Below are 20,005 nucleotides of genomic sequence, written 5' to 3' on the forward strand. Positions count from 1 at the left end.
AAGCAACGATATCTAATTTTTCTATTCCTAAGTAAAAATATTCTAAATTTTTTTTAAATTACTAAAATTATCCTTCATCACATCAAAACCTATGAAAATAAGATAAAATTTCTTCGTTTATATATAGGAATTTTGCAAGCGATTTACGCGGTGTAAACAGTGTTTGCGTGATGTGAACAGTGTTTACGCGGTGTAAACAGTGTTTGTGCGATTTGCGTAATTTGTGCGGCACTGTACATTTACGCAGTTTGTACGACACTGTAAATTTGTGCACTTTTATCTCTAAACAGATACACTTCCAGACATCTATTAATATCAAAACTACATCATTTTAAGCGTTCGAAACATTCAAAAACATTCATATACATAATTCGACATATTTAGAATTTCATTGTAAAATCCCTAACCACCATCGTAACCACCATAAACTGACGCACATTCTTAGAAAAAATATTTTTACTTGGTTTTTCAACATAAAGGTAAAAAAGGTAAAAAAAATACGATTTGCTTATTTTGGTAAAACTTTTCTAGAGTGACATAAAAACGTATAAACGCTTAAAATTTTGTTTATTTTAATTAATTACCCTAAGATATATCATTATTATTAAAAATTAGAATTTAAAGAGAAGTGAAGTATACTCTTAGTTTGATCCAGCTCCAAAGAATTACCTTACAGTCAAGTCAAGAATTCACACGTGACTCTCTCTCCGTACATCACAGCAGACTGTTGTTTCCCTTGTAAACCAGTTTTTAATTTTCTTTTTTTTCTTCTTCTTCTTGAAATCAATCTCAACATTCAAACAAACAATCAACAAATGAATCGAATCCAATCATATGATGGTCTGTAATTGGTGTAGTTGTTGCTGCTCCTGTTCCTGCTCCTCCTTCACTCTCCTCCTCCGGAATGAATTCCGCTTCTTCCTCCGTGACTATGATCGCCTCCAATACATCGCCGTCATTCTCATCTACATTCAGGTACTCTCTCAATCTTTATCTCTTGCCTTTTACATCATTTCATATTTTAATTCTTTTTATTTCTTGTTTGATTTTATTTTTTATTTGTTAATTAATTAGATAGGTTGTGCGTTGATCGGATCCCTGGCCGCATCATACAATGGAGTTCTGTTAATAAATTTAGGGATAGCGTTGTTCGCGCTTGTGGCAATTGAGAGTAGCAGTCAGAGTCTTGGAAGGACTTACGCCGTGCTTTTATTTTGCGCCATTTTGCTTGATATTTTTTGGTTCATTCTTTTTTCGCATGAAGTTTGGAATATGTCGTCCAAGGATTATGGAGTTTATTTTATATTTTCGGTCAAATTAGCGCTGGCAATGCAAATTGTTGGGTTTACGGTGAGGTTATCGTCGTCTTTCTTGTGGATTCAGATGTACAGATTGGGAGTTTCGTATGTGGATCGTGGTGGTGGTGCCAGAGAGCCTGATTTTGATTTGAGGAATAGTTTTTTGAGTCCTGTTACTCCAGCTGGTGTTGCTGCTGTGAATAGACAGCATTCTGTGAGTGATGATGTTTTGGGAGGATCAATTTATGACCCTGCTTATTATTCTTCGCTCTTTGAAGATTCTCAACAGAGCAAAAACCTATTTGCGGTAAGATATAGAGCCCTTCTTCAACATATTATGATTGTCTTATCAACAAATGTTTTAATTAACGTGTTTTTTCGATAGGAAGTTGATTGGTGTTTGAAGTTTGGATTATAGAGTTGCTTGACAACCCATTTAGTGGGTGATTGTCATATGATTCAGTATACTTGTAAAGGAAGATGAGCATGAACATGAAAACTGGGGTAGAATGATTTTAAAAGCTTGACAAAGATGAGGAACATGTCTTATTGAATTATATATGTATCTGATTAACTGAATTGATAATGCAATCTTCCACTTACTGCTTACAAGTATTTCATTAATTTCTAAAATGATAAACATACTGCTCAATAAATTGATGTTGTTACTATACTCATGTTGGTAATTGTACACAAATTAATTGGACGCTCTAAATAAATCAGAATAATAATGCTGCAATATGCAAGTATTTCAAGTACACTGTTGCACAAAATTATATAACTGCTATCTAGGGCCCTATTGTTGTCCATCACTATTTAAATAACGGCTTAAATTTGTTTGATTAATTGCTGGCCATTCCTTTTTGGATTTGCTAATTATACTAATTCTAGGTTGATCTCTATGAAGCCATGTAACTGCTTCTTATGGCTTTAATATTCTCCATTGCCCTTAAATTTCTAGTCTTGAAGTTGTTTGATTACTTCAGGATGGAGATGGATACATTTTTTTTTTACACCGATGACTGAAAGAAATTTTCTGAAATTAATACACTTCAGATTTTTCAAGTTAAGCAGATCTTCCAAGTCATTTCCATTTTACAGTCTAAATTTTTTGTTTTGGAATTAAAGTCGGAAGATAAATTAATGAATATCTATTAGAAAGGCATGGATTGTGTTTGTGTTTGGGCTTGTTTGTTGCTGCCTTAGAAAAAGTGTTGCCATCAATCAGATGTTTAGAGCTAACATTAATTTCATTATTGACTTCTTTGTGAGAGTATGTCCTCCCATAGTATCTGACCTCTACTCATTCCTAAAGCTTGTTCTTTATGTTCAGTTCATTTTTTTTTTTTTGTGTTATATAAAATCAATGATGGTTATCGATTTTTTTCCACTCTTCATACCTTTTTGTAGGGCAACAATGATGGTACTGGTGACCAAGAGTCTACGTCTAGTACTGATGCCTCTCAAACTAAGGGATCCATGGGAAGATCTTTTCAGACTATAGATGTAAGTACACATGTAACCATGTTGTTCCTCGTTTATTAATGATTTATTAGCAACTTCAGTTTGTTGAGTGCATTTTGATCTGTCTCCATCCATTTAAATCTTGCTGTCAAAACCTATGGATTAGGACAACCTTGAATTTTATTTTTAGGGTTATCCATCTATTGAGATATTGACTGTTTGGAAGATTGGAATTGTGAATCTCTTCATTCCTGAAGTTTCACTGTTTATAGAAAAGAAATTGATTCTTCTTTCTTTGTTTGCTTCATCTCACTTCATGTCTGTATAATAAGATGGCCAGTTCTATAAATTATTTCCTCCACAAATTTAAGTTTTATCTTAAGAAGCAAAATTATACGGTTTTTGTTATTTGATGCCAATTTAATTGATCTTCCTTCACCACAAGCCCATGAATGAATCCTTTTGATTTTATTTTTATGAATGCCATCAACTTTAAGGCACAGTTTCTTTGTCATATTGTTGATGTTCCTCACATAGTTTGTTGTGGCCAATAGATTGTCACTATGATAACTTTTGCATTTCTTGCCATTGGTCATTTCCCTTAATAATTTTCTCTAATAATCTCATAAAATCTTCTCATCTTCTCCTATCTCATAGTCTTCTCATAGTCAAAATTTCTTCCATCATATTGAAGTTGACATTTTCATTGGATGTATTAATACAAATTAGGAATTTGGGTCTGATATTGATAGTGGGTTAACAATATAAAGGTTATCACTTGAGTATAGATAGTGCACTTAAATGAGGGTATTGAGTTTGTCAAATTAGAATATCAATATGGAATCTAATGTAATTAAAGCCAGCGTGCAATCGTAGATAGTACCGATAATGATGAGGATAGAGAGTGAGAAAGGTATGAAACATGTTGAGTTGTACATATTAGGTTAGGATTTCTCTAAAATAGGATTAGGTAATTGTATCATATACAATAGAAATGTATTGATAGTCCTTCCTAAATTAAGTTTTTAATCCCTTATATAATGATTGTAATTCCTTCTTATGAAATATTGAGAATTACACAATTATTCTTGTGTTTTACATGGTATTAGAGCTAATATTAGGCTTCTAAAAATTTTCCAATGATCCTGATTCATTCTCTGGTGAAGGCCATGTCATTTTTTGGCTGTCTTCTCTGACCACCGCGTTTTTGTCCTTTTTCGATGGTCATGCCTACGCCATTTTGATCAGAACGACTTCGCTGACAAACCCCTGGAAAGAGAGTCACCATTCAGCACCGCACGCGCCTCCATGTGTCATTAGTATTCTTGGTAGCCTCTGTTGCCAATCTGCTTCTCCGATGAGCGTGCGATGACACCATCTCTCCCAATCAACACAGAAGACACTGGCGAGTTGATCTATGGTGACCCCACCGTCATCGATCATCGGTCATTGAAATCGTTTGCACGCCTCGGTTGTTTCCTTCTCGGATTGTTTTTTTCGATCTACTTTTCCGATGCTTGTGAGCCTACATTGTCGGCACCATCATTTTCAGCCAGCATTAGCACATCTTCTTCGATCATCCACTCTCCTGTTCATCATCGGCCGTCTTCGTCATTGTCAAAAAAACAATTTTTGTCAGATTTTTCCTTCTCTCCTAGTTGTGTTCCCTCTTCCAACCTTGTCTTTAGGTGCTCTTCACCAACGTTCCTCAATTTCTGATTGATTTCTCCATCTTGTATGGTTAATATGGCTATCGAGAGTTCCGAATCCAAATCCTTCTCATTTCTCTCTCTTCCCGTTATTACAATTGAAAAATTAATAAGAAGTGCCAACTATACCTTCTGGGCTGCCTTAGTTGAATTATGGTGCATAGGGTAAGGTCTCGAGGATCATTTAACTACCTAGACTGACAATATCGAAGCGGATAAGTCGACATGGAAGAAAACAAATGCTTTGATGTGTAGTTTGCACCAAAATACGATCGATCCTCAATTCTATCCTATCTATAAGGCTTACAGAACCTGTTTTAAGATTTGGACTTAGGCCAAACGCCTTTACACTAATGACATCCAGAGACTTTATTGGGTGGTGTCCTCCCTTGTTAATCTAAAACAACAAGAAATGGGCATGTCTAAGTTTCTCAATCGAATAGCCTCCCTGAAGGTAGAATTCAATTCATTGATACCTACTGGCAAAACTGTCACCGAAGAGCTAGCTTAACGAGATAAATTTTTATGGTATTCACCCTTATTGCTATTAATCTGGATCTTGCCTCAATTTGTGATCAGATTCTATCCAGTGCTATTTTTCCACTCTGGATTATATGTTTGCTCGGTTGCTTCAAGTCTATTCCAATAGCACAGGATCTAGGTCCATAGCTCCCGATTCCTCTGTTTTGACTTCTAATTCTCAACATAGTCCAGGTGCTCGAGGAAACAAAGGGGGTCAGCCTAGATGTAGTTATTGTGACCGGTAAGGGCGTACTAAGAAGAAGTGTTATAAATTATATGGGCGACTCACTTAGAATGCAAATATTGCATAGACCTAGTTAAGTCATCCTGCAAGTTAATTCGAAATGTCTACAGACCAATCTTCTTAGCCCTCCTTGACTCTTACAAGTGTTAATTATCAAAAATATCTACAATTTCTAACTATCAAACAGTCATCTCAATCTTTGGTTGCCTTTTCGCTCATTTTGGTAATTTAGTTGCCTATCTCCCTCAGTTTTTTAACTTGGGACCCTAGGTCCTAGATTCTGGTGCTTCTGATCACATATCTAGTAACTCTAAATTATTTTCTCATTTATCTCATTCTACATCTTTACCCTCTATTACTCTAGCTGATGGTACACAAGTCTTGGCTAAAGTTGTGGGCTCTGCCCAACCACTACGTTCTTTACCTTTAAGATTTGTTCTTTATCTTCTTCACCATCCTTTTAATCGTGTGTCTATTGGCAAACTTACATGCACCTTAAATTGTTCAGTTACTTTTACTAAAACTTTGTTGTTATACAGGACCGCGATTCAAGACAAACGATTGGCACAGAACTTGAGTCACGGGGACTTTATCACCTCTATTTGCCTTCTTCTATTGCCTATACTGCCACTGAGTCTCCAACCATGCTTCACAACTGTTTGGGACATCTAAGTTTACCCAAGCTTCAGAAAATGGTTCCTGGTCTATCGAGTTTATTGTGTTTTCAATGTAAATCCTATCAACTTGGGAAGCAGTCTCGTTCTTCATTCCCAAAGCGTGTCAATAATAGAGTTAAGTCTCAATTTGAGTTAGTTCTTTCTGATATGTGGGAACCTAGCCGAGTCAAGTCTGTTTTAGGTTTTTGTTATTTTGTGACTTTCATTGATGATTTTTCAAGGTGCACTTGGTTATATTTAATGAAAGACCGGTCTGAGTTATTTTTTATATTTTAATCATTTTGTGTTGAAATTAAAACTCAGTTTAATACATCTATTCATAGTTTGCATAGTGATAATGCTCGTGAATATTTGTCTACTTCTTTTGCCAACTTTATGTCTTCACATGGTATTATCCACCAAACATCATGTGTCTACACTCCCTAACAAAACGAGGTTGTTAAGTGCAAGAATAGACATCTTCTTAAGACTGCCCGCACTATGATTCTACATGCCCATGTTCTTTTACACTTTGGGCAGATGTAGTTCTCACAACTTGTTTCCTTATCAATCGAATGTCTTCCTCAGTTTTACAAAATTAGGTTCCTCACTTTATCCTTTTTCCTAATTTCATGTTGTTTCCTCTTTCTCTACAAGTCTTCGGTTGCACCTATTTCGTTCATAATCTATCTCCTAGCCATGATAAATTATCTGCTCGGTCTATTAAATGTATCTTCTTAGATTACTCTTGGCTTCAGAAGGATTACAAATGTTGTTGTCCCTTTACACGTCATTACCTTGTTTCTGCCGATGTTACATTTTTTTGAGTCGTCTCTTTACTTCTCTTCTCCATTTGAACCGTCTTCTGTCACAGACATCTTACCCATACCTACTTTGATCCCTTCTCTTGAGCCAAGACCAGATATCTCCTTCTCAATTAGCGTTGTCAATTAGTTCTTGCAATCTCCGTGTGACTCTCATTGGGATGTAACTATTCAAATTCTAAAGTATATTAAGAGGGCACCAGGCAAAGGGTTGTTGTATGAAGATAGAGGTCGTACAAATATTGTCGGATATTCCAATGCAGATTGGGCAGGTTCTCCATCTGATAGGTGTTCAACTTTAGGATACTATATCCTTATTAATGGCAATTTAGTCTCATGGAAAAGTAAAAAGCAAAAAACAAAATGTTGTTACTAGATCGAGTGTAAAAGCAGAATATCGTGTTGACATTGACTATCTTTGAGCTTATTTGGTTAAAACAATTTATTCAAGAGTTAAAATTTATAGAGATATCTCAGATGAAGCTTCTTTGTGACAATCAGACAACGTTTCATATTTTTTCAAATCCAGTTTTTCATGAAATGATTAAACATATAGAAATTGATTGCCACTTCATTTGGGAAAAGATCTTGTCTAGATGTATCACTACCAATCATGTCAACTCCAACGATCAACTTGTAGATATTCTCACTAAGTCTCTTCAGGGTACCCCGTATTGAGTTCATTTGTAACAAGCTTGGTGTATATGATTTATATGCTCTAACTTGAGCGAAAGTGTTGAGTTGTACATATTAGGTTAGGATTTCTCTAGAATAGGATTAGGTAATTGTATCATGTAAAAATAGGAATGTATTGATAGTCCTTCTAAATTAGGTTTTTAATCCCCCTATATAATGATTGTAATTCCTTATGAAATATTGAAAATTGCATAATTATTCTTGTGTTTTACAAAACTGTAGAACATTTATTGTGAATTATTTTGGCCAGAATTTTTAGCAGAAGGCCTACTTATATTATAGTCATAAACTCCCATTCTATTAAGGAAACGAAAGATTTTCTTTTTGCATCAAACTGTCCATAAGGGACTTTTAAATAGGTATATATTAACATGCAATCCTCTAGCGGTATTAATACGCACACACACACACATTGTGGAGAGATCCTGTGCATTGGGGCTGGATTTGTGAACTTTAAGTACTTTTATATCTACTGCACTGAAAAGATTGCAAAAAGAGAAGAGAGAGAAATGAAGCACAGTATTTTGTTATAAATTGTGATCTTTCTTCACATAGTAATACATTTTTTGCATGAAAACAGCTGAGTGCTTCTATATATTAGTTTTTGCAGCCACAATGTGCACATTTTCTCCCCCCTTTCAACATGGTGTTGCCATTGTTTTTTAATTCTCCGCTTTGTATTTTACCAGTGCTACATGCTAAAAGTTGAGGAGAGTCAGCTGGGTGTATATACTATTTTGTTTTTTATATAGCTTTCATAATTTAGCTCTTCCCTTGTTTCAGTTCTTATTAAATTCCTTCTCATGTGCTTCATCATATAGTTGTGTCTGACCAGATTTGAGTTCTTGCAGGAGGAGAATGCTTTAGACAAGTAGCTCAGAATTTGATTAGATCATCTATGAACAGATTAGCGTGGATTACAATCCATATATTGGTTTGAGGATTATTTCATTGACTTGATCAAGTTCTGCATAGAGGTAGCATTTGTACAGTCACCTACTGTTAGCAATTTTTTCATTAGACGATCATTGAAACAAAGAATTAGAAGAACCCCATTTTTTTTTTTTTATTGTGAATAGTGAAATCAAAAGATTTTGCTGTCTGAAAACTGGGCCATTATGTGATATTAACACAGGATGCCATCTTTGGTGCGATCTATGCCATATACAAAGGTTAGCCACACATATATGCATTGGTTGCAGTAGAATTGCAAATGCATTGGCACTTTGGATGTAGGTAAAGATTGGAATTTGGCATGCAATGCAATGCAATGGGTTTTTTAATTCCATTTTCATTTAAGATCCCTGGGTGCAATGTTCCAAAAGCGGATTAATTAGAGTTTTCTTTCTTTCTTTCCTGAGTTGATATTCTATTTTATTATTATTTCATTTATAGTTGTTATTAGAATGAGAATATATGCTCTCATTTTGTTATGGGTTATTCATCTGTGGCATGTGAAGGAGGACAATATAATTTTGATTTCCATTTTTGCCTGCTTCCCTACGAATTAAAGGTCTCCATTAATCATATTATTACACGACACTTGAGAGATAGTGAAATGTGTTGTACACTCTATTAGGGTGGTTTTTGTACCTTTCAAGGGTAAAAATGACATTTTTGGGATGCCTCAAAACAAGCTTTATCATACTTTGAATGAAAAAGTTTTTAAGTTGATAAACTGAAATTGAAATTGCAGTTGCATCAATAATCTGATAGTCATCGATAACGTTAGTGAAGTGAAGCGTTTTAACGTGAAAGGCAAGGCAAGGCAAGGCAAGGCAAGCATCTTCCTTTTTAAAAGCTCAAATTGAATTATTTCTTTCTTTATTTCCGGCTGTCACTTTTCTTGCTTTCCTGTCAACATTATTTGTTATTATTTTATAATTTCGCCCGTAGACTGATTCATTTCATGACATGATAGTGACCAATCACAGACTCCCACCTCATCTCCCACCGCGGACGTCCTAAAATTAATAACCATTTGTTTATTTATATTCTCGAAAGTAATTAAACCAGACCAGATAGACCAAGACTTATTATTCCCAGCCAAGGCACAGTAAAAATCTTAACTTTTACTCATTATCTTTTTAAAATTTAAATTTCTATTCAAAAGTGGTAAAAGTAAAATTATTATTTATTAAAAAATTTTAAAAAATTAAAATTTTATTATATTTTTTTCAAGGTGGGAACAAGTCTTTTGGCCAACCAAAAGAAGAAGCCCAGGCTAGTTGGCGTTTAGTTTTCTTTTTATCGAGAATATTTGATTTGCCGTAATTGACGAAATTCAAAAGAAGGGTACTGGCTGGCGCTCGACTTAATTAGATATTTTACTTTATTATGATTTAATGCGTGTCAATTTTTTTTTGTGATATTTCCAGATCTTTCTGTTGTGTTAATTTCTATTCTTTTACTGATTTAAATCACTCACCTACTCTTCTTTTCTCCCAATTATTTAAAAAAAAAAAAAAAACTCTCATCAAGAGTGCCCATATATACAATTAAAGGTGTTTTGATTAGATTTGTGGTTGTGCTCTCTGGATCTTTGAAGAGGAGGTTAAAAAAGAAGATCAAACTCGAAGCTGTTGTTTCTCTTTCTGGGTTTCTGGTAAGATTTTTTTTGGGTTAATTTTCTGTTTTTTCATACGGGTTTTGTTTCTTATTTGGAATCTTTTAATGGCTATTCTTTTTCATTGGTTAGATCTATTTTATTCTGCTTTTTTTTTTTTAAATTGTTGATGGTGTTGATTATGATTTTGATGATTTGTTTTGACTGTGTTCTGTTTAAATTTGTGGTAGAAGTAGAGTCAGAAAGAGAAAATGGATGAAGGAATTGGGGAATCGGGGTATTGGTGTCATCTGTGTTTACAAAGGGTCAATCCCATCATGGAAGTTGAGATCAAATGCCCATTTTGTCAAAGTGGGTTTGTTGAAGAAATGGGGACTACAACTAATACCAACAATCAAGATCACAACATCCCAGATACTGACTTTGGATCTCACCGTGCCCTCTCGCTTTGGGCACCGATCTTGTTTGGTATGATCGGGCATTCACGTCCACACCATAGGCGATTCAGGAGATCTGAACTTGAAGAGGATGATAATGATGGTGTTAATAATTATAATGATCATGATGAGTTGGATAGCGAACCTGATTCCATTTTGACTAGGAGAGGAATGAGAAGAAATTCTGCTAGATTTATGCAGTTTTTTCCAGGAATTCGAGCTGAATTCGAGTCTGAAAGTAATGTATATGATAGGGATAGAGTTAGGGATAGGGACAGGGATAGGAATAGGGGAAGGGAAAGAGAGCGCTTGATTATGATTAATCCGTTTGATCAGACCATCATCGTTCAGGGTTCTTATGATGGTCATAACCAGAATCATAATCATGCCACCATTGGATCTCTGGGTGATTACTTCATTGGTCCTGGCTTGGATTTGTTGTTGCAGCATTTGGCCGAAAATGATCCAAATAGATATGGGACACCACCAGCACAAAAGGAGGCTGTCCAAGCAATGCCTAGTGTGAAAATTATAGAGACATTGCAGTGTTCAGTGTGTTTGGATGACTTTGAGATTGGTACTAAAGCCAAGGAAATGCCTTGTAAGCATAAGTTTCATAGTGAGTGTATATTGCCATGGTTGGAGCTTCATAGTTCTTGTCCAGTTTGTCGGTATCAAATGCCTGCCGATGAATCCAAGCTTGATTCTGAAAGGTCAAGGGTTAGCAGTAACCAAAGGGAAACCGAGCGTAGCAGTAATAGTGGTCATGGTACCAGTGAAGAGGCAGATGGGGAAGGGAGAAATGAGAGTGGCCGAAGGTTTTCTATCCCATGGCCTTTTAATGGTATGTTCTCTTCCTCAAGTTCACGTTCTGAGGGGAACAATTCAACCTCAAGCTCAGGTTCTGAAACAAATGAGAATTGAGTAAGTTTCACAAAGTTGTTGTATAAGCTGGTTGTTGTGTATGTTGCTTGAACGTTGTTATGCCTGTGTCTATGTACACATACGTGCCAAATTCGAAATTTGGAAGAAGATATGTTGTTGTTGTTGTCATCTGCTTATGCCTTTGTACATATTTGTTGGCTTAGAGAGGAAATTATGATGCCACTATTTCATTTCCATTTCCATTTTCGTGCAATTAATTATGTTTTGTAGGTATATTCTTTTCAATATGCTTGGAAAGATTTAACAATATTTTGTGGCTGATGAATGGTGCGGTTTGTGCTTATTTGATTTGATATTAATAATATTTGGACTCTTAATATAAAGAGTTGGGAAATAATGTCAGCCTATTGATGTTAACGAAATAAACAATGGTTTGTTTCTTTTTCATGTGGTTTGGTGTGTGATATGGAAAATGTCTAATATATTGTATATCTTTCCTTTTGCATACCTAATTTATTTAGCAAGTAAAATAAAGGGAGATTGAAATTATCTTTGCTGATATAACTACTACTCTCAGGTATGTCTAGCGCGTAGAATTTTCAATACGATCTGTTAATTTGATATGATATGATATAAAAAATTAGATTAGAGTTAAATTTCTTAGATACAAAATTTATTTTGGATCAATTTGAGACGATTTAAAATTAAATTGGATAATATTAGGATTACATAAAAATAACTTGATACGATCTGAATTGATTCGAATATTTTATAGAAATATTACTTTAATATAATTTGTTAAAGATAAATTATAGAAATGTGGAAAGACAATGTCGATAACATTAAAATCTTTACAAATTACATATAGTTATATTTTTATATAATTATAATTACTCATAATGTTTTTTATTTTTGTTTAAATATTTTATATTATTATTAAATAGTAAAAATGTGTTTTGATTAGTCGGATTATTAATGTGTTTTAAAGGTTTTAATATATAATTTTTAAACTATTTGTAAATAAGAGAAAATATTATATTGTTTTTTATTAATAGTAGGTTAGAGTAATTTGACGAAGAAATTGAAACAGTAAAAACATTTAAGAAAATGAAAACAATAACAATTTTAAGCCAATTTAGATAGATCAAGTCAATTCTAATATTTGAACGTTAGAATAAGGTTAAAAAATTTTATTACAATTTCAATTTAAATCAAATTAAAATTGAAGGTTTTTTATATAAAACTTAAATTGATACCATATGAACATGATCTTTGATAGTGGATCATACGTTTTCCTTACAATAAAATTATAGTACTTACTTTAAATACATAAATAAATATACATTTGATATATATTATCATATGATTAGATTATTTTTAAATTAATTATACATTTGATATATATCATCATATGATTAGATAATTTTAAATTAAGAATAAAATAATATTTAATAATATAATAACACACGTAAATATCTTAAAATAAGTGCACATTATATTGTTTTTTATCTTAGTGTTCAATAATATATATACATATTTTTTTTATATAACTTGATATACAAATGATATATCATCATGTAATTAAATATTAATTTATTTTTAATTAAAAATCACTCAATCATATGATGATATATTCTCTGTATTCTCAGTTATATACATATAGTTCTATGGATAAACATAACTCTATTTGGACAAAATTGCACTTCAAAAATGGATGTTTCTGTAACATTTTTATCATATCTGAGTTTCTCTCAGACAAAAAGTAATAACCGAAACAAGCTGCAGCCGAAATCGGGAAGCGGCATTACCAATGCAATGAGATCATCTCCCACCAAAAAGAAAAAGGGATAAAAACAGATGAGCTGACAAAAAATGAAAAACAAAAGCTGTGAAAATCATCAATTCGCAGTCAAAATCTTGATTATGGATGCAGTTCCAATGCGGTGAAGAGCCACAACTGAATCTCCTTTCTTGCACAATCCCTTTGCCTTGGCATGGTCAATGGCAAACTCAATTGCTTCCTCTGTTGTTTCTGCGTGAGAGGCCCTAGCAGATCCTGCGTATAAAACTGGAACCAACCCTCGGACGATTAGGCTGTGTCTTGCTGGAGATTCATCGCTACATGACCAATCAAAGGAATCGGTCTTAATCTCAGGGACAACCACAGACAAAATAGGCATGCCAGGCCTATACTTAGCCACCAGCTTTGCGGTACTCCCTCCTCTGGTTAGGACCAATATAAGGGCTGCTTTTGCGGAATTAGCTGTTTTAACAGCAGAAGAAGCCAGACTCTCCAATGGGCTCATGGGCACAGGTGAGTGTTCCATAATCCTTTTGAAAACATCTCCATAATCAAGGGTGCTTTCTGCTTCTACGCATATTTTGGCCATGGTAGACACAGCAAGATCTGGATAAGCTCCAGCAGCGGTCTCACCACTAAGCATCACACAGTCCGTGCCATCAAGAACTGCATTGGCAACATCAGTGGCCTCAGCTCTAGTTGGCCGGGGAGACTTGATCATGGACTCCAACATTTGGGTTGCTGTGACAACAGGTTTTCCTTGAATGTTGCACTTGTAGATCATCACTTTCTGAGCAAGAAATATCTTTTCAATAGGAATCTCCATTCCAAGGTCACCTCGAGCAACCATGAATGCATCTGAATTTGCAAGGATGTCATCAAAATTTGCCACCCCTTCCTGATTTTCAACCTATCAAATAAATTCAAAGGAGACACCAGCACACATAAATGAGTTATTGTTTTTAATTAATAATAATGATAATGACCATAAACATAGTTGACAGATACATTACATTTTGCATAAAGTTTCAATATTGTAAGTGCATATCAGAACTCTTTCAAAAAAAAAAAAAAATCATCAGTACTAATTTTTCCTTGTCAACAAGAACGTGAGTCTCTAGAAATGATTGTCTTAAAATGTCAACAATTGTCATAAGTGTTTCTTTTCATATTACCTCCATTAACGAGTTTGTGGCTATGAACCATTGACTGTGTCAAGCTTTAGATTAAGATTTCTCAAAACAAGCAAAAACATCCATAAAAACCAGATTTACAGAGTTTCATACCTTTGATAAGTACATTTTAACAACAATAACATACCTTTGACATGAGCATGATATTCTTAGCATGCTCTCCTAGTACCTTCCGGACCTCCACAAGATCTGACCCTTTACGCACAAAAGACAGAGCAATCATGTCAATTTGATTGGGAACTCCCCATTTCAAGATATCTTCCTTGTCTTTCTCTGTCAAGGTCGGGAGATCCACTATAACCCCTGGCAGATTAACATTCTTCCTCTCACCAAGCATGGCAGAGTTCTCACAACGGCATTTAACCAACCCTGCTTCCACGTCACAAGATAAAACAGTGAATGAGATTGTGCCGTCAGCACAAAGTATAACCATCCCTGGCTTGACATCCTGAACCAACTTTTTGTAGCTCATGCAAATCATTTTGTCATCACCCTTAATGCTGTAGTCAGTGGATATAGTGATTTCTTGACCTTGTTTCAATTGGATAGGTTTTCCATCTTTCAAGAATCCAGTTCGAATCTCTGGACCCTGTAACATTGTGTGCGAAATGAAGAATTAGTTAGCTTCTAAAATCTACCATAGATCCAACCACAACAAATGTATTGATACTTAGCTATTTTGCAGGTAACCAAAAATAGTTGCTCTTTACAAAGAAAATGAAAACAAAAAAAATACCCGACCAAATCTCCATTCCGAAAGTACAAAGAAAAACTGAAAACTAACATAAGCAATGCCTAGAAAGCGGGGACAAAAAGAGCAACAAACAGCCATTTTGTGTTTTCTGAGTGACTTAGAGGTATGGTCTTTGAACAAGCTATTACTTGTAACAACTGCCAAAGTAATTATTGACATCATCATGGACTCCAAAACAAGTTAGAAGCTTGAAACAGAAAAATTATTGAGAAGGCATTCAGTAAATAAATCAATACTGGGAATGGAAACAGTTTATGGTAAGGCTTTCAACAACTAACTAAGTGGAAACCGAACAATATAGATTCTATTCGCAAAGCGATAATTCAAGTCATATGTTACAGTGCTTCATTCTTAAAACAGCAATTCTCACTGATTCAGCACCAATAATAAAATAATAGATATGTACGGATGTGAAATGAATTTTGGCCGATTGTCTAGAGAAATTAGGGAGGAGATTATAGTCCAAGGAAGCCTGTGCAGCTGGTTTAAGGATATTATTCCAAAAAAATGTTTGAAAAAGAACAGAATATTTCATGCTTTGTTGTTTTATACATGAGTCTAAGCTGTGAATATTTATTCATGAATTGGGATGTCAAACGAGAGAAAGAACATAATTTTTAAGTCTTTCCAATATGAAATAACATCCACAGGAGAAACAGATCTTTTATCAAAGCAACATATGTTTGTTCCAAGCTGCATGTGTTTAAACATAAATCTTGGTCAAAGAAACACAAGCTAACATTTTTTTTTCTGATTAATTAAATTCTACTAGCATATCAGCGTTTAGTAAAGCATCAAAGTGTATTTACTTAGAAAAATCAGCTCAAATAAAATGAAGAATAAAATCAAAAAACCATCAACAAATAGCAAAGCAATAAAAAAGCTAACACCTTTATCATGAGGATTTTCTTTCAAAAATCAAAAACAACCGATGTAAAAACTTGGGAAACAGAAGACAAAAAAAACAAAAGACAAAAACCTCATCAGAAAATGAAAAATCACATGACAAAATGGTCCTAGATAGTCACAACAGACCAGCAAAACACACAAGATAGCCTCTAAAAAGTCGGATCAACGATCATTAAAGACCAAATCAATCAAAGACAAGCCAGTCCCAGATGCAAATATCACCGTAAAAAGCCATCTTGAAGAAAGGAATTATACCTTGGTGTCAAGCATGACAGCACAAATAATACCAGTGTTGACCATGGCGGTTCTGAGATTATCAAGGGTTTCTTGATGGTACTCATGAGATCCATGAGAGAAGTTGAAACGAGCAACGTTCATGCCAGCTTTCAACAGCTTCTCCACCATGGGAACCGATCTTGAAGCCGGTCCCAAGGTGCAAACGATCTTAGTCTTGGGCTTCTTGAAAAGTGGGTTGACTCCACCGTTGTCCATTTTTCAGAGAAAAAGAGAAGGACCCAGATGAGAGTTTTGACAGGGTTTCAAAAGGAATATAGGAAGAGAGATGGCAAAAGCAAGCGTAAACGGGCGTGGGTGGCTTTCGCTATCAAGGTTTGCATACTTGTTCAAACCGTAAAATTGAATTTGAATAATTTAAAAATTAAAAAATACAGTTTAATTAATTTATGGTAGATTAAAAATTTTTTAAATCTTTTTCTTTTAAGTTTAAATTATGAGTTAGATAATTTTTAAATTAAATCAAATTATAAATTATATGTTTTTAATATATATATATTTTTTAATTTTTTAATAAATAATTAACTATACAATTTATTTTTATTATTTTATTTAAAAGTATATAAATGTATATATATATTTTATATATTTATATTATATTTTAGAAATTTATAATTCAATTAATTATTTACATATATATATATATATATATATATATATATATATATATATATAATTTTAAAATATTTAAACTATGATAGTAATATCGTATATTAAAAATCTAATTTTTTATATTATATAATATGTATCGTATCATATGATAAACTTTTAAAAAAATGAAATAATAAAAATAATAATTGATACATCATCATTTTAAAAAATATTACAAATACCATTAACATTTGAACATTTTTCATAAATACCTATTTTGCATTATTATTTTTCTATAAAAGTCTATTGATTCGTATCAATAATATATATCGTATTGTAAAATACATTTACTATATTGTATTAATTCAATACATCTTATGATACGTATAATTTTTTGCCTATATTATATCATATCATAAGATACATATCATGTATTATGTAATATTAATAACTATGATTTAAACTGTAATCCAAACTAAATTAAACCGTACTTTTTTTGTTTGATTTGTTTGATTTAAAATCTAAAATAATTTGATTTTGCTTGAAAAGTTTTCAAACAATTTTTTCTAGATTGGATTGAAAAACTCTTAGATCTCATTAAATCAGACTGTACACACCCTTATTGGTTGTGATAGAGTAATGAAATGAAAAAGGTTCATTTATCGGACAGCAAGGTTTATACTAGAATATGCAAAAAAGTTATGTCTTGTTTTGGAAGAGTTACATTACAATACATACATGTGCAAGGTGTCTTCTTTCCAAGGATCCCCCCTAAATTGGTCACATCTTGTAAATCTTATTTGGTATGTTTGCTTTTGGTCAAATCCTTGATATTAGTTTTGTTAGGATTATTCTTAGATATTATTGAATTTAATCTAAATATAACATAACATGAATTCAAAGATATCCCTAACTAATCCTTTCCTTAGGCCAAAAGCATTGAAAAGTCCTTGGTTCAATTTTTTGAAATTTGTGTGGTGTGGTAATAGCATGCATTAGAAGACATTATTTAATGTAACAAGTTAATTGAAACTTATATACATAATTTGACTAGTCATATAATATTTTTCATTGATTATCCTTTTCAAAATATATCCTTTCCTTAACATGACTTGACAATGGAGTAGAGGAAAACTTTATATTTATATAAGAAAACAAATTCATATCTTTTTTTATTATAAAAAAGGGTGTGATGATAAGGGGTTAGCTAAGAAGAGTGTACAAATAAAGTAGATGTACATGTATGGCCTTTTAGAAGAAGTAGGTATAGAACAGGCTGAAAAGCCTGAATCCAACACCTTTATAGCTTTCTTTCTGTAATTTGAAGAAACAGTCAAATTAGTATTTGTAAACAAACAAATCCATGGGCTTTTCTTTTGAAATCGCAGTGGGTCAAAGCAGAAGGCAAATGCAAGTTCTGCTTGTCACAAGTGCCTACATTTTTGAGGTGGGAAAATGATTTTTCTTACAATTGGCTGTACGAAGAATTTGACCGCAGAAGCTTCCCTGTTATGGCTCAGGCAGGTCATGAACTTCTTGGAATTCTTCTCTATATCTGACATTTTTGAAGTAGAAGGATTTGAACGCAGAATTTGACCGCATATCACTTACATTTCACAATAAAATCACATCATACGTATTTAATTTTTCTACAACAACTCTCATCTTTTGAGGCGATACAAACCCAAGGGAACATCAACTTTCCTTAATTTAGGTTTTGTTTGAATGAAAAATAAGATCGTTTAAATATGACCCAAGTTTGTCAAGTTAAATTTAAAAATAGTTTAAATTTATTTTAATTCTTAAGTTTGAAATTCAAAATTTGATTCGAATTTATAACTCGAACTCACAGTTCATTAACAAAATAATATTATTTTATCTAATAAAAAATAAAATAATATTATTTTGACAATTATTTAAAATAATTCAAATCAAACTCAAACTAGATTGAGTCATTACTTAATTTGAGAATTAAACTGAGTTAACTCAACTTATTTTAGGTCTAACCCTTCCATAAATTTACATACACAAATATATTTGTATATTTATTTCATTCATAGGTATCAATTATAATAAACTCTTATTATAATTACAAATAGGCCAAAAGATATATTTTTTTTTAAAACCTAAAGTCTCACTTATAAGTTAAAATCAGTTAAAACTTTTAATTATATATAAGGGTATAATTGTCATTTCAACAATAGTATTAAAAATAATAATTATTATTTTTTCTTTTTAAATTTTAAAAACTAACTACTTTATCCCTACCTGGAGTTTCTAAATTTTACAAACTCACATTTTTCTTCCCTCCCAATGTTAGATTTTCTTTTCTTCCTTGTCCAGCACCATCTTTGGCAATGACACCTGTCAAATCCACCCTAAACCATCGTCGTCAAAGTCTTTTGGTCAAGATCTTCGTTTGAATTTGACTATCTCATCTCACTATCGATAGAGTCAAACTGTCTTTGTCGCATCTCTATCGCTCTAGTTTTCAGATTTCTCTGTCTCTCATACTCTTCTATCTCTTTTACTCGAATCTTCGTCTCCTCATTGACAAAGAGAGACAATGACAATTCGTCTCTTCGTCAGTAGACAAAGAGGTAGACTTCGTCTCATTTGTTCGTTAACGTCTCTTTGTTAGTCGATGGAGAGAGAGAGCCGACTAAGGGTGAGGATGGGAAAAGGAGGTCATCATTGTTAAAAATAGTGGTTGAAGAGGAAAGAAAAAAAAAACCCTAAGTTTGGGGGTGGGGGCAATGTAAGATTTTAAAATTTTAAAACTTTAAGTAAAAATGGAGTTATTAGCTTTTAAAACCTAAGAAAAAATATAATAAATCATATATATTTTTTAATAATATTATTAAAATAACGATTTTACTTTTTATATTTAATCAAGAATTTTAATAAAAATTAGCTTATAAGTGAAATTTTATACTTTTAAAATTGACAGATGAAAGTTTGAAATTAAATCAAATCTTAGGAGGAGAGAACAAGTCTTTTGGCCTTACAAATGAAATGATCTTTAAACACATCAAACGAATCAGCATATACTTGGGTTCCAACTCATTAGTTGATGAACAAATAATGACAGAAATAAATAAACAATCAATGAAATAGATACAAGATTAGGAATAAAATAACCTTTTGATTAACTTTATTGTA

General features: G+C 33.0%; 3 protein-coding genes across 6 annotated transcripts; 2 read left to right on the plus strand and 1 right to left on the minus strand.

Moving 5' to 3' along the window:
* Window positions 1-660: 660 nt before the first annotated feature.
* Window positions 661-8,712, plus strand: LOC123225505. Of its 4 annotated transcripts, none has more exons than XM_044649476.1 (4): window positions 661-975; window positions 1,075-1,605; window positions 2,709-2,804; window positions 5,777-8,238. In XM_044649476.1, exons 1-4 carry the CDS (start codon window positions 835-837, stop codon window positions 6,188-6,190), a joined length of 1,182 nt encoding a protein of 393 aa, XP_044505411.1. In that variant the 5' UTR covers window positions 661-834; the 3' UTR covers window positions 6,191-8,238. The 4 variants fall into 4 exon arrangements, with proteins under 4 accessions (XP_044505411.1, XP_044505412.1, XP_044505414.1 ...); XM_044649477.1 differs by having other exon boundaries at window positions 664-975; window positions 5,790-6,012; XM_044649479.1 differs by lacking the exon at window positions 5,777-8,238 and adding an exon at window positions 8,265-8,712 and having other exon boundaries at window positions 667-975.
* Window positions 8,713-9,844: 1,132 nt separating this feature from the next.
* Window positions 9,845-11,537, plus strand: LOC123225506 (E3 ubiquitin-protein ligase SIRP1-like). Its single transcript, XM_044649480.1, has 2 exons — window positions 9,845-10,018; window positions 10,210-11,537. The coding sequence occupies exon 2, from the start codon at window positions 10,231-10,233 to the stop codon at window positions 11,338-11,340; it is 1,110 nt and encodes a 369-aa protein (XP_044505415.1). The 5' UTR covers window positions 9,845-10,018; window positions 10,210-10,230; the 3' UTR covers window positions 11,341-11,537.
* Window positions 11,538-13,004: 1,467 nt separating this feature from the next.
* LOC123225921 (pyruvate kinase, cytosolic isozyme) lies at window positions 13,005-16,535 on the minus strand. Its single transcript, XM_044650279.1, has 3 exons — window positions 16,214-16,535; window positions 14,423-14,884; window positions 13,005-14,012 (listed from the first exon to the last, which is right to left on the minus strand). Exons 1-3 carry the CDS (start codon window positions 16,448-16,450, stop codon window positions 13,200-13,202), a joined length of 1,512 nt encoding a protein of 503 aa, XP_044506214.1. The 5' UTR covers window positions 16,451-16,535; the 3' UTR covers window positions 13,005-13,199.
* Window positions 16,536-20,005: the final 3,470 nt, after the last annotated feature.

This window comes from Mangifera indica, chromosome 9 (genome assembly GCF_011075055.1).
Source record: "Mangifera indica cultivar Alphonso chromosome 9, CATAS_Mindica_2.1, whole genome shotgun sequence".
Classification (NCBI taxonomy): Eukaryota; Viridiplantae; Streptophyta; class Magnoliopsida; order Sapindales; family Anacardiaceae; genus Mangifera; species Mangifera indica.